The 25,520-nt window shown below is 40.4% G+C and overlaps 1 protein-coding gene across 1 annotated transcript; it reads right to left on the bottom strand.

Moving 5' to 3' along the window:
- Window positions 1–3,640: 3,640 nt before the first annotated feature.
- On the bottom strand, window positions 3,641–10,654 carry adra1d (adrenoceptor alpha 1D). The gene is made up of 2 exons (XM_019876476.1): window positions 9,447–10,654; window positions 3,641–4,808 (listed from the first exon to the last, which is right to left on the bottom strand). The coding sequence occupies exons 1-2, from the start codon at window positions 10,402–10,404 to the stop codon at window positions 4,285–4,287; spliced, it is 1,482 nt and encodes a 493-aa protein (XP_019732035.1). The 5' UTR covers window positions 10,405–10,654; the 3' UTR covers window positions 3,641–4,284.
- Window positions 10,655–25,520: the final 14,866 nt, after the last annotated feature.

Below are 25,520 nucleotides of genomic sequence, written 5' to 3'. Positions count from 1 at the left end.
TCTAAAACCATCAATAATGTTAGCATAATAGGCTATTCACACGCATTTGAGCCAAGTTGACAAATGTCAGCAACATTATTTGCGGAATAGATTGGTTAGTATAACTTTTGAGAAAACACAACTAGCATTCTGCAGTGCCCACTCCACCGTAGTGGTCCATCATTATTGTGCGCTGAGGCAGAAAAAAAAAAAATGACCAATTTGTTTGGAAGACAGTTGGTGTCTCAATTTTTCTCAAGCTTCTAATGCCACGTGACTTTCCCAGTCTCCTCCTGTCGAATTTGGAAATGGGTAAATTCTTCATACCCCAAACCGAGGTTGAATATTGTATCAAACTAGAAATGTGCAGTGTGGAAATGTGTCATGGATCCGTGAACTACGAACATTTGCTTTCATGTGACATCCACTGTTCCAATATTGGCTTTATTAAGTATATTGTGTGCCTTTGTCGTGTTGTGTCTTGATTGTGTTCCAGCTCCAGCTGGAGTGAAGGGCGTTTCCCTCCAGCAGGTGCACCTGCTGCCTCGTTTCCCCTATCAAGCCTAGCCTTGTATTTAAGGACTCTGACTGCTGTCTTTGGAGACTTTTCAGATTACTGACTTTGTTTACTGTTGTGCTTCAAATGTGATTTTCTAGACCTCTCGATCGATACTATTCTCGATACTGCTCTCGTTTTGTTCATAGATCCTTGTTTAGAAGCATTTTTTGTTATTCTAGTATTGCTCTTTGTTTTTGTGTAATTGGACTTTTGGATATTTTGTTTGAGTATTCTTTTGGTTTCATGGATTGTTTTTCCTGGCTGACACCTTGTGACCACCGATTTCAGTTCACACTTTGTCGGTGCAATTTTCTTTAATACATTATTTTGTAATCGCTATTTGTTATAGTCTGCATATTTGGAATCCTAAAACATTTGGAAGATATTGATGCTATCATGTTGAAAATGTTATACTGTATTTGGTCCCAGTCCTCATCCTTTGTGTGAAACTGGAAATGCTGAATTACTTAATCAAGCCATGTTTAGCAACCACACATCATGTTGCTCCCTAAAATCCCTTCCTGTATGGTTTCTTTAATCGCTCATTTCGGAAGGCATTCTTCATGTTCATGGGCTGCAGTGTTTGCCGACCTGGAATATCCCCTGGGATGGAGCTATCACATACCAGGAAAGAAATTAATGACTGTGCCGATAAGTAATATAATGATTTTTGTGGTGCGTTGGAAGTGATGGTTGAGAGCTGAGCCATTTTTGGGTCGACCTGCCTTAAATACATTCTCGATCACTTCTTAGCCTTGTGGTATTTGTATTTATTTTTTAATGAAAGCCTTTTTTAATTCCAATTCATTCACCCATGGAAATGCAAAAACAACAAACAAAAAACAGAGACCTAGTAATTAATTTGAAAAAAAAACATTATTTTTTCAACCATGGTTTACTGCACATGTAATGTGAGGTACTCAACATTTATTTGCATTCACAGTCAAACAGCCCTTCAAAGAAATTACTAAGGGCCTGCTACACAAATTAATTTGACACCCCTGCCCGAACTGTAACCGTCTTAAAACTTGGAATGTTCCATGTCACAAGGAGTTGTTATTCAAGATCTGCTGCAGGCTCTGGGAAGGTTCACTCATTTATTTGTCCTGGAAATTTGATGATATTCCAAAAAAGACTGGCATGAGGGGGCTGGGGCTTAAAATCTCAGCTCATTCTTTTGCCAATTTTTGGGGGGTTGTTATTATCAAAATGTAGGTTTTGCATCATATTTGCTAATTGTATGCTAAAAACCTGCTGGGGTTGCTTTCATTCCTGTTACTCAAATGACTAATTTCAGTACAACCACATCATAAATAAAGTGTGAGATAGGTCAATACACATTGTGAGTAATTCAAATTAGATTTAGAGCTGTAAAAAGTCTGACATTTAAGTTTATTGTGAGAGCATCAATTTGGTGAATTTGCCCATTTTTAGCTTGCTTGCATGTGCAAGTGCAGGAATAGATAAGTGGGGTCTTCCTTGGATTTTTATCTCTTCGCGTCAGTCATCTAAAACCATCAATAATGTTAGCATAATAGGCTATTCACACGCATTTGAGCCAAGTTGACAAATGTCAGCAACATTATTTGCGGAATAGATTGGTTAGTATAACTTTTGAGAAAACACAACTAGCATTCTGCAGTGCCCACTCCACCGTAGTGGTCCATCATTATTGTGCGCTGAGGCAGAAAAAAAAAAAATGACCAATTTGTTTGGAAGACAGTTGGTGTCTCAATTTTTCTCAAGCTTCTAATGCCACGTGACTTTCCCAGTCTCCTCCTGTCGAATTTGGAAATGGGTAAATTCTTCATACCCCAAACCGAGGTTGAATATTGTATCAAACTAGAAATGTGCAGTGTGGAAATGTGTCATGGATCCGTGAACTACGAACATTTGCTTTCATGTGACATCCACTGTTCCAATATTGGCTTTATTAAGTATATTGTGTGCCTTTGTCGTGTTGTGTCTTGATTGTGTTCCAGCTCCAGCTGGAGTGAAGGGCGTTTCCCTCCAGCAGGTGCACCTGCTGCCTCGTTTCCCCTATCAAGCCTAGCCTTGTATTTAAGGACTCTGACTGCTGTCTTTGGAGACTTTTCAGATTACTGACTTTGTTTACTGTTGTGCTTCAAATGTGATTTTCTAGACCTCTCGATCGATACTATTCTCGATACTGCTCTCGTTTTGTTCATAGATCCTTGTTTAGAAGCATTTTTTGTTATTCTAGTATTGCTCTTTGTTTTTGTGTAATTGGACTTTTGGATATTTTGTTTGAGTATTCTTTTGGTTTCATGGATTGTTTTTCCTGGCTGACACCTTGTGACCACCGATTTCAGTTCACACTTTGTCGGTGCAATTTTCTTTAATACATTATTTTGTAATCGCTATTTGTTATAGTCTGCATATTTGGAATCCTAAAACATTTGGAAGATATTGATGCTATCATGTTGAAAATGTTATACTGTATTTGGTCCCAGTCCTCATCCTTTGTGTGAAACTGGAAATGCTGAATTACTTAATCAAGCCATGTTTAGCAACCACACATCATGTTGCTCCCTAAGTAGCAGAATTAGAGTGGGAAATATAGAATTAGAAAGATACGAGATGACAAGCCTAAAAGAAAGCAAAAAAAATGAGCGGAGAAAATACTGAAAATTGCTTGTCTGTCCGCTGTATTTGCACTTCAATAAATGTGTTTCATCAAAACTTAAATGGGTCTTTGAATCAAAGTTTTCCCCAAAGTATGTCATTATGTAACTAATTAGAATTTCACACTTTTAATTGCAACAAAGATGATCAAGTCCAAGACAAGGTGCGAGATTAGCAAATCCATTATTTTTATAAATTAGTCTGCATTATAATTCATGGTCGATTTGTGACACAACCGGAATATTAACTTTGGCTATTATTTTTCATATTTTTCATTCAAACGTGTGTGTGTGTGTTACCCCCAATCAGAATGAGTCATGATGTCTGACATTGTCGTTGCTGTCATGTGAAAATTCTCCATCAAGAAGTGCAAGTGGAGCAATAGTGTCATCTGCTGGAAGGTGCCGGTCATTTTGTTAAAAATAATAATCCCCAAATGACATGGTAACTTCGATATCAGGGAAATTGAATAAAAGATTAATGCTTTTTTTTAATGAATTTAATTTGCACAAAATACAAATACAGCATTGAAAAAAAAACTATGCACATTCATATCACAGTAGCACTCCGCACTTCAATTTAAGGTTATAATGGCCAAGTAAATGTGTCGCTTAAAATTGATGCAGTGAATCTGTTACAAGACACACTGCACAGTATTTAATCCCCTAGTAACTGCACCGTTTTACTACGTGTTGTCAAAATAAAACCAACATCAAGTTATTTATATAAAAATGTGAAATTGAAACCTGTGTGAACCAAGCCAAACTGAAACAATGTGTTCAATCTGTTGTGGTTGTGAAGGATGGAAATAATGTTTAAAGTCACATTTGTGCCGGGGCCATGCCGTCATTCTCAAACTATCAACAGTTCTGTCATTGACACTTCCTGGCCACACGAAGATGATCACAATGCAACACAATACAGGAGCTGAATTCCAAGATGTCAAAAGTGAGCATTAGTTTTGCAACGCCAGATGTCTGATGCAGCTCTTGTATTGAATCCTATTCTTTAGTGTCTATTGTGTTGGTTCTGGATTTGAATGATCAAAGATGTTGCTCCAAAAGGGTTTTCGGAGAATAGAGCATCCTCTTCTGGTCCATTTAAATATCCGTCTCCTTCAGGCCGTAACAGTCAGCCAAGTCATAGATGCGATAACTGCTTTGTTCACAGACGTTGTAAATCCCCATTGAAATTGCATCGACCACTGCAGGTGTGTTGCCTCGCCCTGCGCCTCCCTTGATTTTGTTTGACAGGTTGTTCACTGTTTCTTTGAGCTGAAAGGAGGACTTCTGCAGCGGTGGGAACAACTTCCATCTCTTTAAATTTTCTCCCGACTTGCTTAACAAAGAGCTGCCGCAGGAGCTCTGCGTGGTGAAGCCAGACTCATGTTCTCTTTGTTCCAATGCCATTCCCCTGACAGCCGAGCGCCATTTCTGGTCATAGAAGCGACGCAGAGTCCTCCGCCTGTGGCGACAGCGACACCTGAGGAGGCGGGTGAAAGCCCGCTGGAACTCTTTGCTGGAGCAAGGGTAGATCATGGGGTTGATGCAGCTGTTGAAGTAGCCCAGCCAAAAGACCACCTTGAATACCGTCTCTGATGGCTTCATTGCTGGAAAGAAGGAGCCTAGTAGAAGAGAAACATGGATGAACAATTGTAAAATATCAAGTTGAACCTCAAGGGCTCCCTGCCACTTTGGCGAATCAGTCTCCACCAAGCTGGCCGGCGCAATATAGGATGTGTCTTTGGAGAGAGAGTGACAATTTGGTGGCAGAAAGTCAATCTAAAGGTACGATTGCTTATGGTTAAGTGTTTGCGCATGGTACACCACTTGTCGAAAGCGTAATTTGGGTAATCTCTTTGGGGCACGGCCAGACAGATAACGAGCTCTGTGTGGTGGATGTCAGATGTATTTCATTCATAAATATACAGAAAGTGGGCATCAAACCCCATGAGTCATTGTAGAAATAATACTTTTTTTTGATCATCCCACTGGGTGGCATAGCCATGGGGGAGGAGGGAGGGGCACATAAACTATCAAGGGTGGGGCCGAGCATCTCCAAGTGGTCACTTCACGGTAGAGACGCACACTCGACAATTTCAAGACTCTAGTGTGCGACGAGTGTACCACATTTCAAGGTAATGCTTGGTGCCATTTTGATTTGTCATGATTCAAGTTGGCTGTGACCACACCCACAGCAGCGCAGACCTCAAAAATCAAACTAAAACGTGTTGTAATGTTGTAGGCGGGTATTAGGATGGCTACAGTTTGCCTGTGAAAACAATGTCGTCTTCCCTTTTTTATACAGTATAGAGCAGCCACAATGTGTGTTAAAATTTGAGAACGTGATTTACATGACCAATGGCGCAGTATCCATCCATTCATTTTCTGTACCGCTTATCCTTATTAAGGTCGATCCTAGCTGACTTTGGGTGAGAGGTAGCATATACCACGCACACATATACAAAGAACCATTCACACTCACATTCACCCCCAAAGGACAAGTTAGTCTTCAATGAACCGAAGAACTATTTGCAATGTGGGAGGAAGCTGAAGTACCTGCAGAAAGCCCACAATTGCACAGTAAGAACATACACATGGCCACACATAATCTGCATGGAATTGCTTGTGTAGAAAACACAAGAGAGGGTGAAAAAATGTGATGTGTGCCTCAGGAAGTGATCGTTCAGGATGTAAAATAGTCTGCAGGTCTTAAATTTATAATGCTGGTTTCTCATCAGTGGTCACACCAGGGACTCCCAGAAACAAACGCACAAGTCAAGGCTACTCAAGCCATCGACCAAAACAAACAACACTGAAATGGCTTGTTTTTATCTCTTTTAAATTGCAGATATTTTTTCTCTTTTATCCAAATGTTTGATTCAATAGTTGACATTCAATAAGGAAACAGTTTATTCATTGAAAAAAAGCCCATGTTTCATGATTTTAGCTAGCATTTATATTCTAATTTAATTTAAATCATGATAAAAAAATTTTTGCTTTTGTTTAGTAATAACTGTTGCACAGAAAAATAAATTACGGTAATACAAATTGAAAGGCCCTTTTTCCTGATGTCATCAACAAAGAAGTGCTGACTAAAAGGCACATGCTATTGGAATTTTAGGTAGGGCAAAGCACTCTGTCTGCATCATCACAAACAAAAGGCCTGATTGACATAAATACGTGTTGAAAGTGCAAGTCTGCCCCACTGGCAAACGATGGCTGATCGACGTGCAACTAACACCTTCCCTACATCCATCACTCTGTGATTTGGTATGGATGGGTGGCTTTAAGAATTAGGAGCTGTCCACAACAGACAGCTCCCATTGGAATTATTTTTTTTCCAAACATGCCTATACCTGGGTTGAACTGATCTTTAAAGCCAGTTTGAAGTTCGGGGTGAACTTACATAACATTCTGACTTTCACTCGAAAAAAATCAAGCAGCTGTTGGGTAAGTACTTTTAGATAGAACTTACCAAACACATCCTGACACAATATGTCGTTTAATCAAGACTAATCGTGTTTGCGGTGGCTGCAAGCACGATTGGTCTTGATTAAAATCTTTTCAAGCGCTCCCTGCAAATTAATCAACATTGGCCATTGACCCTAACGCAGGTCACTCCAAATTAGCTCCATTTTGTCTAGCACCATCAAAATCATGTGATGCAATCGAAGGTTTTATCTTTCGTATAGCATCAGTTTTGTTGTCATGAGAAGTGTGGTTCACCTATGTTTTCTTAGGTAAGCAAAGACCAAACTGAAATGTCACAAAGAGTGGATGCACAGGTTAAGTACTCTTTGTACCGCCTGCCATCTAGTGGAAGAGCATTTAATTGTTCTGCTTGTCACACTTCATTCCTTTGGGACCAATGAAGTAAAATTGGATAATTTCTCGCAGCACCCCTGATGACCTCACGGTAGTTGGGAATCACGTACATCTTATATAATTACTTATATTGACAGTGTAGTGTTTTAATGCTATTTTCATTTTTTGTTTGCAGAGTTGGCAATTTTTTTTTCTGCAGCCTATGATTTGTGTTTGTTTGTTCCCTGAGATAAATATAGACCATTCATCATATTATGCCCAGTTAAAATAATGTAATGATATCCAGTACAAGAGCTGCATCGATAGTTTTGAATGACTTCTAATATGATAAATAAATAAATCCACTTTTTTTAAGTCGAACATTTCCTATCCACTCTTGAGGAGATAATCTGTGGACTAATCAACAGTGGGGCTCCAGTTCTCACCCCAATAAAAAGCCATAACAACTTTTAACAATTTGTAGTTTGATACACTTTATTTATACGCTTGATGTGCAAAAATGTATTTATTTTCCCAAATTGAGCAAAACTGTAATCCTTGATGGAACGTTTAGAGTCCATGTAATAAGACCCCACACTCATAAAAGTATGTAATTGGATAAAAGGTCTTGTTTTTGTACTTTTGGCACTTAACTTTGACCGCTCGGAAAAAATTCCTGTTCATTTATCGACCCTGGAAAAAGAAGTAAAAAAAAAAAAAAAAAAAAAAAGAGCTGTGAGGTGAGTATTCAGGGAGCCTCTCTGTTGTGATATATGGCTGTGTATGAAGGTCACAAAAATACATTTCTGCTTTTTTCTGGCTTTAGTCAAGATTGCACAAGAAGGGAGCAGTCATCCATTTCTGTCCTTGCAAGTACAATCTATTCTATCGCACGCATCCTTTTTTTGATACCACTTACCACTTGTGCAGGGGCACAGTAAGCTTGAGTCAATCCCAGCGGATGTGGGCTACACCACACACCACAGACAGATCGCCAGTCAGGACTGACACATTAAGACAAATATCCATACACATCCACATTCACACCTACAGGCAATTTGGAGAGTGAACCTAACAAATATGGGTTGGAACAGTGGAAGAAGCCTGACAGACTGGAAGGAATACACATCAAGAGAGGAGGAGCAAGTCAATGCTACACATAATTTCACATCGCAATCTTTTGACCCGTGTGTCATTAATGGACCCCAAAGTAACTTTTTTTGTCCATGGAGTTTGTCTACTTACACACATTGAAATGCAAATGTAAGTTAGAGGAAAAAAAAGGGCAGCTTTGCAAACTTGACTTCACAAGGCGCTACTGTCAAGATGGACAGGGACTCTAGGGCCGTCTGGGTGTGGGTGTGTAGGGGCTTAGCAGGTAAAGGAGAGTAGAGGAAGGTGACTGCTCAGGTGGGAGTTGGCTGATGTGCCTGCAGTTCTGTATTTTTGTTTATTTATTTATTTTTTACATACAATATATTCGAACCAAAGCTACAAAGCTGTGGTCCTACCATAATGGGACAAAGAAACTATTGTGTAATCATACTGTTTGTACACGTACTTTCTTTTTTTATACACACTTGTGTGCGGGCAGCATGGAATCGGTTCCCACTCAGGGACAATGTGCACGTAGGTGTGAATGGTTGCACATCTCTATATGTGCCCTGCGACCGACTGGGGACCAGTTCAGGGTGTAGTCAGCCTTTTGCCTGTAGTCAGCTGGGATAGGCTACAGGAACCCCCCGCCCCCTCCCACACAACCCTGTTCAGGATGGGTGGTTGAGTATGGATGGATTTTTTTGGGGGGGGAATTAATGTTCAAATTGTGCTTCATGTTTCAGTAGCTCTCAATAATTTCTTAATGAATACTTACACCGACTATACGATGGTATTTTAATGGTCATGATTCTGGTACTGAATATGGGCCAAGGCAGGGAAGTCAAACTCATTTTGGTCACGGGCCACGTTGTCGTTACGGTTTCCCCTGGAGGGTTGTTATGACTGTGAATTTTGTGAAAGCATATCAATGTTTAATCACCTCCACATATTACGTACACAGCTCACAACAAAGTGATGGATAACTACTTTGGAAATCAGAAGTCAAGAATAATGATTTGTTTCAACATTGTTCACGTTTAATAAGGGGTTTGGCAATGAGAAAATGCTTGCAATATCTTCATGTTATTATGGATTACATATGACAATTTGAAAATTTGGTTCAAACTTTAGCATGCATCATGGAAGTTGACATGTTTGTTTTGCTTACGAGGGCCACATTAAAGAATGCGGAGGGGCCAGATCTGGTCCACGGGCCTTGACTTTGACACCTGTGAGCTAGGAAACCTAATTAACCACCTCGAGAAATACTTAGGCTGTTTCTTTAGGTGGCGTAAAACGTCTACAAATCACTATATTACACAAAGAAACATTGTGCACGTGATATTAGAGCAACTTACCAATAGGCAAAAAGAAGAAAAAAGGCAGCCAACACAGGATAAACATGCCCACGACGATGGCAAGGGTTTTGGCCGCCTTTTTCTCCCGGGAGAACTTCATGAGACGCACGGAGAGCGAGCTCCTGAACGGGTGCTGCTTGCTGCTCTTGGAGCTGACAGCGCGCGCATCCTCCAGCACGCTTCGGCAGTGGATCCTCAGGACCACTTCTACGGATTTGTCTCGTTCCCGCTTGACGCCTGCCTCCAGGCTTCTGGTTGTCCTGCGGGCCACCACGTAGACCCGAAAGTACATGACGAGGATGACAAGGAGCGGCAGGTAGAAGGAGAAGAGCGAGGAGAAGAGCGCGTATCCGGGCTCTTCGGTGATCCTGCAGATGCTCTCGTCCACGGGCGGCGGTTCCTTCCAACCTAGCAACGGCCCAACGGAGATGACTGTGGACGACACCCACACCACAACCAGGATAACGCCCGCCCTCCTCTCGGTCATGATGCTCGGGTACTTGAGGCAGTGTTTGACGCCGATGTAGCGGTCCACGGAGATGATGCACAAGCTGAGGATGGAGGCGGTGCAGCATAGCACGTCCACCGCCGCCCAGATGTTGCAAAACACCCGGCCGAACACCCAGCAGCCCAGAACCTCAAGAGAGGCGGAGAAGGGCAGCACCACGATGCTCAGCAGCAGGTCCGCCATAGCCAAGTTGACTATAAAGAAGTTGGTCACCGTCTGCAAGTGGCTGTTGCACATCACGGACAGGATAACCAATATGTTGCCCACGATTGCCACCAGAATAAATAAGGTGAGAAAAAGCCCGAGCCAAACGGATCGGCAGTCCAATGAAAAGTTCGAACACGCCGTAGTGCTGTCGTTTAGAAAAAATAGGTCCAGTGCAGAGCCATTGAGAGGTTCCGTGAAATAGATCCCGCGAATGCTGTCGTTCCTTAAGTTTGAGTCGGTCATACTGAAGATATAGCACAAGTAAAAATAACTTTAAAGTCAACGGGTCGTCATCTGCGCCAGTCAAGTCGTGCGTAAAACCCTCCCAAAAAGGATGAGCAATATGCGGGGCCGCTTAGGAAACACGCTCGGGAGCTCGGTTGGAGTTCAGGAGGTAACAAAAATAAATATATGAGCTTCCAAATCTGCGCCATGGGCATGCATGTCTTCTCGGCTGTGCAGCGGCGTGCACTGATGGCATCATTTGGACCATCAACTGGCTCCGAGAGTCAGCGAGAGCGGGTCCGAATCTTATGCTCCGCCCACGTCATAAGCACGCCCGCGCGTGTTCTCTCGCGCGTACATAAATTGTTTCATGCCGCTCAAAACCTCGTCACGTCAAGGCTGCCTCATGGACGAATTGAAAATGTAAATTGACAGCCTTTTTTCTTTGTGGATGTGGGTGGTGTGCATATTAGTTTTTGCTGTGTCTTCCAAAGGCTTTTATTAACAAGCCAAGTTTGTTCGCATTGCTTCATATCCAAGCAATATTATCAATGCGTCATGTGGCCACTTGTAGAAGTTGCTGTAAATAAAAGCTGAGAACTGGGAAATTTGAGAACATGTTTGCAAGGAAACTCCACATAGTCAAAGTGGATGGGCAGCCTGCGACAAATCGCAGAAGTTAAGGCGTATCAAGCCACATCGAGCATAAAAACCCCAACAAGGCTTACAGTACATGGTAATGAATCAAGTGGCATGCTTGCTGTGAATACAGACACTACAACCACAAGGCTGAGGCAATTTTCAGGCAGTCTTCCGGTATGTCCGTTTCCGTGCAAAATGACTCCATTCTTCACAAAATCACTCAGACATTTATCCGACGTGTTGAAATGTTGCTGAATGTGAGTTGTACAATTAAAGCAAATTGACCCAAGTCAAATCTTGTGTTCAATATGCACTGAAGGGCGAGTGTGTATAGCTAATTGAACTATTCACGTTAGTCCACTACACCACCACACTTTGTTCAAAATTACAAGAATAGTCAACCACTGATGTTTCGGTAATATCTTGAACCAAACACAGAAAATGAGCACAACTTTTATAATTTTTAATTTTCTTTTTACCCTGCCTTCTGTGGTAAAATCCAGTATTATGCATTTAAAGAAGGGTTTTGCGCTTCGTTATTGGAAGACAAACACATATATTGCTGAACTACGGAAAATAAATAGATCACTTGGTCCAATAATTTGCGGGAAGCCAGGAGACACATAAAAGCCATGTTTTGTTTTATTTAACTTGCCTACTGTGCATTGAATTTGATTTGGAGCTATGTACTCATCCGCTGCGTAATATTACGTTTAAGACTTGGGACGATAAACTCGGGAATGTGTGGAGATGCAGTGTTGAACTGAGTTTTTTCACAAGTGGCTTGACTCCAAAATTGTACTACTTGAATTGACAATGCATCAAAATATTTTTTTGTTGACTTAATGTTTACACAAACAGGAAAATTGTCTTCACTGGCTCGAATTGTTCCTGATTGAAATGTTTGCTCGAAGAGTGACACAAAGGCAATGCTCAACAGTTGTGCTTTTTGATTGCCTTCAGAAGCATGCAGTAGCATCGACTAGCAGATAGGCTTACAAAACATGTAACGTAAAGCTGTTAAGACTGTGGCAAACAGGAATGGTTGAGTTGGCCTGTTTTTCTGATAATTGTTCCATGAAATTGTCTGAATTTATTCCCAGCATTCTAATCTCTTCATTTGGTCATGTTTTCCTGGCTGTGCTGCTTCCATTATGTGTGTAACGTTCCAAAACTATCCAGATAAGGTTGGATTCCGCAAACATAGACAAGGATAAGATTATGATACGAAAAGGTTTATTAACAAAATGCAAGATCGACAAAGTACAAATAATGACGCTGGTCAAACAAACCAGGATAAAACGAGAAGAACAAAAAGATCTTGCAATAGGCAAGCAAAATACAAACGGAAATAGCTTGTCTCGAAAGAACAAAGGGACCAAAACCCATGAGATACAAACCGAGAATAAACTTACACAATGAATGAATCAATACGAAACAAGGCGAGAGGAATACGGCGTAAAATATGGAATGTCGAGAAAACTGCAACTCGAACAAGGGTCTTCAGCAAGGTGAATTATCTGACACTGAATGGTCGGAGTGAGAGTCTTTAGGTCAACCATGTACGCAGCTGGAATGGATCTGTCCACCTCTGCCACCTGCTGGAGACTAACAGAACAGAATCATGACAACATGAATGCGGATTTTAATATATTTTTTTGCCCAATCCGATTTCTACCTCTATGTCCATCCACATCAAATGTAATCTGCCCAAGGCCTTCTGAATCCGTAGTGTTGTTTAAGTGTTCACTGGTGTAAATGGTTAATTTTCTATACGTGATTGGCTGGTGATGACTCCAGGGTGTGCTTCGCTCCTTGCCTGCTTGCCAGTGACCCTCATGAGGACAGGTGCTGTACAGACCTCTTGTATTGAATCTCATCAGACTATGCATCCTTTACAAACGTTGTAGCCACCGGTGAGTACTGTATTTGAAAAATTGAATGCTGACTGTATGTAGGTCAAAGAGCTTTGCGTTAGATTACTGCACCTAATTAACTACATTTATGTTGTTATGCAAATGTTTCTCCACAATTGGATTTTTCACAAGTGGTCTTTGTTGTTTACATAGATGTGATGTAATTACCAGAGCATGATTCAGTAGCCATTCAGAATAGCAAAAGAGGGTATCCAATCCCAAGAGATTTTATTGCAGAGATATTATCTGGATGAACGAACCTCTTAATGTATCCTGGTACAAAGAATCAAAAGCGATGTATTACAAATGGCAGGCTGTTATGGGGGGGGCTTGGATCCAGTCATTTTATACCATTACGTTTGAATACAATCGCAAGACATTTTAATTAAAGTACGAATACACAAGGGCTTCTTTGGTCTGCTTACCTTCAATCATCAAAATAACTGTAGGAAAAGAAAAACAATTGCAGTTTTGGTCCCACATTTGTGTGTGGTTATCACATGTTTTTGTATGGTATTAATGGTTTCTAGAATTGAGGCAGTGATACGGGTTGTACTAAAACGTGAATTAAAGGATCCATTGATTGGGCTGATTATTGGCATTATGTAATAGGTCTGTATACTAATCACTACGGTCACCAAGTTATTCCCAGAAACCTAAAAGTTTGTGTCATCTGGAAAGAGGATGCATTTCAAGGATTTGGAGATGTTACACATGACAGGAATAGACATTTTAATAACATTGGTTCCAGCATTGACCCTTGTGGGACGCCACACACCATGTCCAGGCATTGTGACTCATTTTCACCCATCATTATAAAATGTTGCCTTCTCTCCAAATAGCTCTTCACCCAAATAAAAACGAACCAGCTAATCAAATATTTTTCGAGTTAATATATTATGATTTATTGTATCAAATATACATTTTTTTAACAATAAAAGTTTCAATAAAAGTTTTTTCTTGTCCATTAAGTTAAGTGATTTCTTCTATTAGTTCTGTTAAGACGATTGCTATATATCGTTTTGCTCTGAATCCATACTGACCATTGCTATGTAATTTGTTTTTTTCTCTAAATGTGCATACTCTTCAATAAATACCAAATCTAAATGTCTGTGATTGTAACAATATTCCAGTTTTTCTTGTCAAGACACAAATCTTGAAAATTTCAAAACGGTGAGCACAAAACCTAATTTTGAAGCTATATTTACAAATAACGGTGTCACGGTTGATTTGTTTGGGACCAACAGGTGGCTCTGTAGGGTTCCTCCTACAGCAGCACACCTGTTGGTCGTCATGTCATGAGTAGGTTTTGTGTTAAAAAGACTCCCGGCCAGACCACTCGGTGTCGGGTCATAGTTGTTGTTTCTGTCACTGCTTCTGTTGATTTGTGTTTACCACATCTGATTTTTTTGCTTAAGCCATGGGTTTTGTTGTTACTTTGAATTCTTGTTGTTTTCAGGACTTTGCTTGTTTTGGATTTGGTTTTCTCAGTGTTTGATTCATACATTTTGTCAAGTTCACCCTGCTCATCCCTCTTGCCACGCTCATGACAATCAGACTCTTGTTGAAAAAAGCAAACTGTTACCTCAAATCACTTTTTTCTGTGCCCAAATCTGGACTCTCACCTCAAAACAGTACAATATGGGCTCAAAACTGAACTATGTCGTCAAATAGTGCCCCAAGTCACTCGAAATGAAAGACATTACTGAGCAGTCACTAAACACTAAAAACAAAAGAAAAATGGAAGACACAATGTTCAGGACATGAAGATACTGAAATAAATATCTGTTCTTCACTGTAGGCTCGACAAAAAATCTTGTGCATTTAGCATTTATACATCTAGTAAAAAAAGAAAAAAAAGTACAAAAAAAAAGAAATCTTATACATACATATGTAGCATGGTACAGAACAAGTACAAAGGGAAACATTGTGCTTTCAGCACTTGCACTAAGCCACTTCATCATTTCTCAATACTTGATCAGGCCAAAAAGACTTCATCCACTTCACAGTCTGCATTTTGTCTGGCAAGGGGAGTGCGGCGGAAGGCCAAAAGATTGATAAAATCTTGGTTCGTATTAAACTACTCTACCTGGAGGTCCCATTTCCATTAGTGCCTCACTATCCAATTCTCTATGCTTTGATTTATACTGTATATGTTCTCTTGCGTCATTAGGCACAAGTGTGATCAATTTTGAGTTGTGTGTTCAACCGCTGACCCCTGTGCTTTAACTTTTGTGAAAGTTGTTTCGAAACAATTGAAAAATACTTATAGTTTTGCCAAGAGTGATTGATTCATTTGTGGGTTCAGGCAACCGAGCATTTGGTTCAGACAATAAGGTTGAGTGTTTTAGCAAAAACTATCAATGATTGCAGGAGTTGTCTAAGTTAATGCTTGATCTGGTGGAAATGTGCAGGCTTCTGCAAATTTACTGTATTGTGAATTTATGTTCAGCTTTGGACGGCACGGTAGGCAACTGGTTAGCATGTCCACCTCACAGTCCAGAGGTTTGACTGCAAGTTTGAGACTGACTGGCAACCTGTCCAGGGCGGAGTCTGCATTTTGCCCAGTCAGTGAGCTCTTCATGAACCTGAACAACACAAGTGGTAGAGAAAATGGATGGATGGATTAAAAAAAAAAAAAAAAACGCTTTGCCAGTCTCATTCATTTTAAAGCAATAATGTATTTATTTGATGGATTCATTATGAGCATGCGCTATAGAACTTTTTTTCCAACATCCGACACTGTAAATCTTTAATACCACCTATGATTGATTAATAAAGCAAAGTGTGCTTGATACACAACTTTTGATTCCGCTGCATTCAACTCAGGCGAGAGGCTTTTGACCACTATATTATTATTATTATTATTATTATCAAAATGCCTGGAATTTCCTGTCATATTCTTCAATATATGTGAGTGGGAATACACTCTCTGCTCTTTTCAATTTCGTATTTTTCTGATTGAACAGTTGACCAGACTTGACTCACTAGTGACACAACTGGCAAACGTATACTAAATGTAATCCTTTCCCAATTCGAGGAACGGGCCAATGTGGTCCACCACCAATCAAGCAACGAGGTTGAATGTGACTGAAGTGGACCAAAAGATTACAGCTGCACATCAAGTGACTGAGCACCGCACATCCACTGACATGCCACAATGGCAAAGCTGTGAACCTGCATTGGGTTTTGAGGCCTTGCATACAATGTATACGTATTTTTTATTGAACCACAAAATATGACAGGATTTTCAAGGAAGAAACAAATAGCCAGCAAGAGAGGAAATGGCCCATAGAAAAAGAAAGAGTGTGGATATTATGAAGGGCTGTTGGCAATGATTGATTCATCAGCTGCACTCGTGCATTTTGGTGACAGAGACTTTCCACATTTTTTCTTTCTTGCCACGAGTGCCTCTGACATATGACATGACATTACGTATTATTGTAAAATATAATATGGATGTGTAACCCTGAAACATCAGAATTTATTCATTTTTTGGGGGATGGTGGGGGTGAAAGCTCATGTGCATTTTTGATTGTCTGGTACATCTACAACCTTGCAACACTCTTCACCAGTGATTCAAATTTTTAATCGCAGCAAAACCGGTAACCGACTTGACCAGTTAATGACATGTTGTCAAAGCCGTCACATTGACAGTTCAGTCCATTTCAGGCAGCTTTCTAGGTGTGCAGCGGGCCAAAGAGACACATCAAGTGGAATGGATGTTTCTTTCTATTTTCGTCGTCGGTGCTTGATTGAAATTCAATTCCAGTAGCCTTTGCCCACCTTACCTTAAAGTGCAAAAGCAGACACTCCAATTCGTTTTCTTTTTTCCTCCCCTCACTCTCTCAGTATGGTAATCTCTAATGTAGACTGTGACTGTGCCTACTTATCACACCTCAGCAGAGTGACTGGGATTCAGTTTGCCACCGGTCATATTGCACTTTGATATTACTTCATATCTGAATCTTCAAAAATACATGGTTGTTTCAAAAGGTCAAATGGTCTCACAGCTCGCTTACTAGCATCGGATGTATAAAGATTTTTTTTTTTTAGTTAAGAAGCAATGATGTGTTCAAAGCAAAACTGGTGGTCTATGCATTTACCGTACTGTATTCCTTTCTCTGTAAGGACCACAGTGGACATAAAAACTCGACACACCCCGGTTCGAATGCCAAATTTCTGTGAATAAAGTACCCGATATAAATTATGAAAAAAATCCCTCCTGTTGTGTGCCCTACAACCTCCACAACTCAACTGATTTCTTCCATTTATCCATCCATTATCCGAACCGCTTATCCTCATAAGGGTCCCGGGTGAGCTGCAGCCTCTCCCAGCTGTCTTTGGGCAGCAGATGGGGTACGCTCTGAGCTGATTGCCAGCCAATCGCAGGGCACGAACAACCAATCACACTCACAATCCACACATACCATGCATGTTTTTGGAATGTGGGAAGAATCCAGGGTACCCAGAGAAAAACCACACACGTACGGGGAGAACATGCAAACTCTACAAACGAAGGCTAGAGCCCAGATTCAAACCATGGACTTCTTTATTGTGAGGCAGATGTGCTAACCAGTCATCCACTGTCCCACCCTAAACTGATTTCTTTGAGAAAAAAAAAAAAATAATAATTTGAGAGGGGATGTACAAATAAACACCGGAGATCGTGTTTGCACAAGTATGCACAGCCTCTTATAACTGAAATGGGTCTGTGATCACAATCAACCAATCGCATTCTAATTCATTTAAAATGGGAGTCCGCTCATACCTGCCATGATTTAAAGGGCTTCTGACTAATGCAAAATAAACTTCAGATGTTCTAGTAGGCTTTTCCTGACATATTTTGTATTTTTGCAGAAGCCTGAAGGTTTTGTTTTAACACTGACTGAAATTTCAAATAGCTTATAATTCATTCCATCTTGTCTGAGGCTACAGTCCCGGCTGAAGAAAAACACTCCTTAAGCTTGATGTTGTCACCGTTGAGCTTTGCAGTAGGTATGGTGTTCTTTTGTGGGTGAGCGGTGCTGTTTTTGTGCCAAACATACATTTTGGAATTGCAGCCATTAATGTTCAACCTTGATTTTATTGGACCGTTATTGTTGGTTTGATAAAATTGAGGATGATGAACCTCTCGGGCATAATTCTAAAAGGTGTGCTTGGGAGAAACACAACACTGCTCAACTTCAAAACAACACAATACCTACAATGGGGCATGACGGTGGCAAACATGTTTTGAGGCTGTATTTCTTAATTTGCAAATGCAGCCTTCGACAAAGTGAAAGGTATGATTAGCAGCTCAAAATGTCATTCAGGGTTAACACGAAAGCATCTGCCACACTGAAAAACGTTTTTGTTCAATTTGCTTAATTTCATTTCTTCAAGTGGTTGCACAAAATCAAATTATCTGTATCCAGATATAGTTTTTAATATATCGAGCTGATTTTATTCTGTGCAACCACTTGATAAAATAAAATGGAGTCAATTTGACAAACCAGCAGTGTAGAAGGCAAAAAATAAATAAATAAAGTCTACTATAACGTTCTGAATTGATTTGGAGTTAACCAGGAGCATTTTCAATGGTAGCAGGTGTGTGATGACTGCAATTTAACATGAGTTTGAATGTGATTAGTCAATTCTGAACCCCGCCAGATCTCAGCTGCTATGTGAGGTGTCTAACATTATTTATTTGTTCATTTTTACGTTCTCTCTCAAAAATCTCAAAACAATAATCTCAATTAAATTGCACAAGTTCCAGCTCACAATTAGAATAATTCTCTTTTTAAAATGATTCATTTTTGGTCTCTTTTTTTTTTTTTTGTAATATCACAAAGTCCTGGCATTCAAAATGGGATGGGTAGTCTTTTTATATTCACTATAAAGGTACAATGAGGTGAAACAAAATTGTACTCTCGGCACTTATGTTTTGGTTTGCAGCTTTATTGCCCACTTTGTACAGCTTGTACCTTTGTCATCAAGCACTCCCGTATCACAATGTGAGATTGAATCTTGCTTTATGTATGAGTGTGGAAATTTGTTGCATCAAGGCTTTTACTGGATTCCATTGCAAAGAGACAATGTTCTCCACGTCAAGGAAGATTGGAACAGGAGGCTCTTCAGTAAAATGTTACAACATTTGAGAAACGGTGTCCGCCTTTTGTCTGAGTGGTTCCCTCAACAACGCATGGCTGAAGTGAAAGGGGAAGTACAAGGAGAAGCATTTGAGGTGCGTCATTGTACCTATGATGGCTCTTTAGCCCTGGAAAAGGTACAAACAGTCATCTCGAAGGACTTCCATCATTTGGCTGTTAAGTGTACTTTGGTGAAGACTGCTTTCATTTCGCATGTATTTTCACCCGACTTCATGGCAACTTTTATCATTACTATACAGCAGTGGTTCTTAACCTGGGTTTGATCGAACCCGAGGGGTTCGGTGAATCGGTCTCAGGGGTTCGACGGAGCTTCTGCCATGGAGGTTAAGACACACCCCACTCAACATGTCAATTAGTTATGACACACCCGCTTGGCCATCGCTGGCTGCAGATGATCACATTACATTGCTTGTCCAATCAGTGCTGTGGGAAATTTCGTTCGCTCAGCAGTCAATGTGTAACTGTCATGATAGTAAGTCGTGTGATTTTTTTTTTAGAATGTTTTAATTCATGCTAACTATGACGAGCAAAAAAAAACAACAACAAAAAAAACAAAAACAAAGTGGTCGGACGAATATGTACCACATGGATTCACATGCATCACAGAACGTGATGGGACTCAGCATCCTATCTGCATGATTTGTCATGCCAATTTGAGCAACTCTAGTCTCGCACCGGCAAAACTGAAGGAACACTTCTTGAATTTTTATTTTTCAGTAATGAAGGGTTCGATGAATGTGCATATGAACTGGTTGGGGTCGGTACCTCTAATAAGGTTAAGAACCACTGCTCTCTGTGTATGCAGTATTTTAAACAAACAAACAAACAAATAAATAAATAGCCTGGTATTTCAGATTGTGTTTTTTCAACGCTTTTCTAGAAATGGATTCATGCGGATTGTTAGTAAATTCGTTCGGAAGTAAAAATTATTGTGAAACAACCTTTTACTGATGACCACCACAGTTTGCAAGAGAAAAGTCGATTCGAGCCCCTGTGGGGTCTTTTGTTGTGTTACAGGTGGGACAATTGGTAAGAAAACAGTTGTATAAAGTGTTTGTAATTTGTTGACATATCCTGAATGGACCTCCTTTCCTCTAAATGTGCTCAAAGTGCTTTGCATTACATCATCATATTCAGATATGGCGGAGGATGCTAGCAGACGTCAGGCATTAGGAGTTATGATTAGGGTTTGGTGTCACCTTTCGTCTCAGGGCAAGAGTGGGATGGACTGGACAAAGCTTTTATTATTGAGCCCCGTTTAACAATTATGCTTCCTGAGCCAGGCTGCCTGTGTTATTTTATAAAGAGGATTATGGTGTATTGTTGACTGCAACTCCCACACATGGCTACAACATTCATTAAGGGATTTGAAAGATGTAACGCTTTCATGCGAAAGTTTGTGTCTGAGATAGTTAAAAGCTTCTTCACTGTCCTTATGGCGGCAAACCGTAATGGTATACTTTTTAGCTGGGGCAACACTCAGGAAAATGAATGTATTTTATGATTTTGTATGAGCTAATGTAAATGTGATGAATTAGTCGGATTATTTTGGGGGGGAATTTGGGTTGACCCTTTGCTGGCAATTTGTGTGCACTATTTTTGTGCCCAGTAAATAATGGTATCTCAGTCATAATCCCGATGATATTTCATTCATTCATTTATTCACTTTCCGATCCGCTTATCCTCAGAAGGGTTGCGGAGGGTGCTGGAGCCTATCCCAGCTATCTTCGGGCAGTAGGCGGGGGACACCCTGAACCGGTTGCCAGCCAATCGCAGGGCACACACAGGCAAACAACCATCCACGCTCACAATCATAGCTGGGGACAATTTTGAGTGTTTAATCAGCCTTCCATGCATGTTTTTGGAATGTGGGAGGAAACCGGAGTACCCAGAGAAAACTCACACAGGCCCGGGGACAGCATGCAAACTCCACACAGGGAGGCTGGAGCTGGAATTGAACTCGGTACCTCTGCACTGTGAGGTCGACCACTGGACCACCGGGTCCCTGATGCTATTTGCTTTGTCATTTTCCCCTGGTCCGCAATAGAGTAAAGAAATGACAAGAAAGATGGATGGGAATTTATTGTGATTTTATTTTGCAGGTCAATGGCTGTTTTTTGAAATATAAAATGTAAAATTATGAAGGTAACCAAAAATGTAGGAAACTTGTTCTGGCCACTGATGACCATTATTGCACGGTCGGGCAGCCTTTGAGAGACATCTGACGTGATTGTGTTTACTGATCCTGAGCCACATGGGAATCTGGTAATTTTCTCCTCACAGACCTCCAGAATAAAAATAGAACTCGCACAAAGGAGCTGCTCAGTTATCAAGGCAACGTGGGCTAAGATTTGCCTCACTGATCACAACAGTGCCAGCAGCTTCACAGGTGAGATGCTCCTTGAATGTGATATTTGGAAACACACACAGAATGTCTGCAGTACACAATGTGAATTTCCGATAAGGGAATGCGCAAGTTTTTTCACAGCAGGAAAAGAAACGTGGCCATGCCAAGTGTTTCGATGCACACTTGTTACCATGTCGAACAAGACATTTGATAACTCCTAATTGACAGACAGGTGTATATATTGAGCTTTTTCTCGAATAAAATGGTAACATTAAAAAAAAAAAATGTTCATTAGACTTGCTTGGAGCCAGGGGTTTATGAGTTTCTTTTAGTGGATGAAGCGAAAACTAATATGTCATTGTACCGTATGTCTTATCCATCTTAAGATATTAAAACATCTGTGTAGCTCTGTCAACTGCTTTGTATTGTACTTTGCTTGACTCATCGAGTAGAGTTTCTTCAATTCTTTTTCAACTGTCAATTGTCTGACCATTTCTTTATTTGTCCAATTGTAATGTTCTCTCATGCTCACTGCAAGGACTGGATTTTAACCTTATCAATGGGAACATACAACCGAATTTGAAAAACAGCATACGTTTGTGGTACTTTATGTTACCAGGCTTCCAATTTGGCAGTAAACTCTTGCAGCTCGGCTTTACCCAAGTTTGGTATCATGATGGGGTAAAGGCACATAATGGTTGTTGAAAAGAGCGGCTTATAGACAAGCAAATTGAGGTTGGGGAACTTTTAAGCACTATTTACACAGGATTAAATCTGTCTGTTATCTTTGGCTTAAGCAGCTCACTTTGCAATGGGAGTAGTGCCGCTTGAAATCAAATTGACTAAAATAACGACCACATATTTAGAGTAACGGTACATACTTTATCTTTTTCTCACAACATATTAGTGAATGTCTTTTTATCGTATATGACGATGATTTAATTGATTAAGAGGGAAAATGTTTTTTTTGGGGTTGAAAAATTATATTCCTGCAATTCTATTACCGTCAAAAAAATCCATCCATTTCTTTAGCACTTGTCTTGCTCAAGGTTTCGAGGGCGTTTGAGTCTATCGCAACCGACTGAAAAACAGACTACATCCTGCATTCAGAGCAATTCTGAACAGGGTATTGAGTGGGAATTGATCACATCCCAGTGGCACAAAAGTTGGCGTTGTGAACCACTGGATTTGATCCGTTGCTTTATTTTCTATAACTTGTAACAGCAGGGACTGAATCTCTTTTCAGGTGAAAACAGGCTACCCCAGAACAGGTCACTTAATCCAAAGCAAGGCGGCAGTGAATGTGAAAAAACAGTGGGTGCATTTAAGATAAAGAACAGAGGAAAATTTGGGCTTGCCGTTGGAAGTAAAGTTAGAATTCTAAACACAAGTTAAAACAGTATCCTCTCACACCGATGTTCACGCAACTCAGACTCCCAAGTTACTTATCTGTAATGCCTTCACAGTACATGCCCTGCAACACTATGTAGGCTACAAATGTATCTGCAGAATGACTGATTGAAGTCAAAATGACCTTTTGGCATGTCTGCTTTTAGAGAACAACAATGTAGTTTTAGGGAAATGACAGATGACAGCTTCCGAGCTGCCAAACATGGGAAAGAAAGAACTACTGTATATTCCTGAGGTTATTGCAAACTCTGACTTTGGAGTGAGTGACAGTTTTTGATTAGCAGTCCTCAGGGGCCTGAGAGTGCTGAGATACATAAGACATTTTTAGAATATAAGCCAGGGTAAGTACATGCATGGCTCAAAGTAGAAATAAAACTGAACTAAGCGGAACCGAAGTGCCGAATCGTCATGCATTGTCACAGCTCGTGCCTCGCGTGGACCCAAGTCATGGTAAAAATGACCTAAACCTGAATTTCCCAGAAAGTCTTTGTTCCACATGCTCCATGTGGTGGCCTGTGTTTGACACTGTGTGAATCTCATTTCCAGTAATTATGCACCACCGGCTGAGTTTACTGAGGCAAGTCTCCAGAGACATGCTCTGTGTACTCCGGGTGTCCTCTCCAAAACACTGGGACCCCGCGTTGCCTTTCTCACGCCACATACACTTTGTTGTATGTTTGTGTATGCGTTTGTGTGTGACTCGCACCACAAGGCACCGGAGTGCTGCTCCGTGTCCAGCAGTCAGTAAAAGCAGTGAGGATAATCTATTTTTAAAAAAATTAACAGGGACGAATATGAACTTTGATCACTGTCTGAATTCCTCTCACACATCTACGTCAGGATCAGGTGGAAAGTGTTGAATAGAAGTTCATAGACTTTGTATTGACTTGGATATCCCTTAAAATTGTTTTTATCTGTTTTGAAGAGCCCTGGCAGGTCGAGGAAAATTTGTGGTCCATGGGTACGTTAAATATTGGGATGTTGCCCCAGACTTCTTCATGTTATTGAGGTATCATTTTAAGAAGTGTAAGAATGTCGTTACTTATCATGTCAGTGCAAACCGTGTCACTAATCGTAAAAACATTAAACTGGATTTCTTTTGTTGTCAATCATTGCCATTTCCATCATGAGTGCAGTTGATTCACATTCCATACATGGGTTTTGGTCAAGTCTGGTTAAATTCTACAGAGCAAAAAACATAATTGAGATAACAAAAGGATATTCGTGCTGTTATGTCAGAGGGGGGAGACGAGAGAAAATGAAATGCCAACTCAATGGTCACAATCAATGACTGCCATTAGCCACTTGGGGGGGGGGGGCACACTTCCCACTTGGTCTTAAGTGTGGTCCAACCACTGCTTTTTCCTTTGCCTCAGTCTGCCTAATGCAGATTTTCTGTTCACCTATAGAATGCAATGAAATCTGCCTTTGCTACTTGTCACTTAAGCACTGCAGTTGTTTATGTGGCCAATCTCAACTCTCAAGACAGTCCTGTCAGTGAGCATTTGTTTGCTCATCTCGTAAGTGAGAAAAGTAAAATCTTTCTTTCTATTCTGATGTTCCTCTTTGGCAGCGAATGGGTGTCTTTCAAATTTCAGCTGCAATTCCAATCTAATAACTGCCACGTCTTCTTGCACCTAAATATATCAGGAGGGAAATCAGAATCAGTAATTACCACCAAATTGTCTCAACACAGAACAGTCAACCACGCATCGCAGAAATTGAAAATATCCACGCCAACCCACAGACTCGATTAAAAAGGTACAAAATGTACTTCCTGAAAAAGCAACAGTTATATTCGGAAACATGTGTAACTTTTCCCTCTAGGAAGACTGATGCTGAATGGTTTCTGTCAAATTTATCTTTCACTTTTTATTTTTCTGATCACATATCAAGGCTATGCACAAAAACATTTGTGGTCACCTGCTTTTTCTTTGTAGAATGTTCCAAACAGGTGTTTTGGCAATATTGTGCAACATTCCATGTTTATTGCTGGCTTAGTATCCAGAATAATCATCAACTTTTATGAATCGGGGGTTTGCGTTGAGGAGTCACGAGGACCAGTTTTTAGAAAAGTGTTAACGTTTGATTGATGTGGTTTAGAACAGAAGCAACGGTTATAGAGTGAAAACACATCAAATGTTTCAGAAGGAATGCCTTATTAAAATGGTCATTTTTAACTATAGGAAGATACTCTAACACAGAGGAGGTTTTGCTCTACAAACACACTTTTTCAAAGGGGAAAAAATGTCCCTATTTTGGTGCTCTAACATAAATCATATGACATGTTTGTTTGAAATTGATTTAGCTGATAAATGGAGTGAGTTGTGACATTGCGAGACACTTTTTAAAAAGTCATTTGGCTATATGATAAACATTGAATACAACAAACGCATGATCGTCGCACATCCATTTCGCCCTGTCATTTCCATTTATCCACTGAGTGCTATTATAAACATTAAATATCAAGCATGACGTCATCCTACAGAGGAGGAAGACCGGGACAAGTCTGTGGTCCCTCCTCAGTTCACATAACCCCAAGTTTGTGCTTCACGATGCTTCAGTGGTGTTTTCCTTCCTTTCATAGCTGCATGTGTGTGTGTGTGTGTGTGTGTGTGTGTGTGTGTGTGTGTCTTAGTCTTAGACTTTTATATAACTTCATTCTTA

The sequence above is a fragment of the Hippocampus comes genome, unplaced genomic scaffold, assembly GCF_001891065.2.
Source record: "Hippocampus comes isolate QL1 unplaced genomic scaffold, H_comes_QL1_v1.1 scaffold51, whole genome shotgun sequence".
NCBI classification, from domain to species: domain Eukaryota; kingdom Metazoa; phylum Chordata; class Actinopteri; order Syngnathiformes; family Syngnathidae; genus Hippocampus; species Hippocampus comes.
Note: the sequence above shows the minus strand (reverse complement) of the source record. Positions and strands in the feature narration are given on the sequence as shown.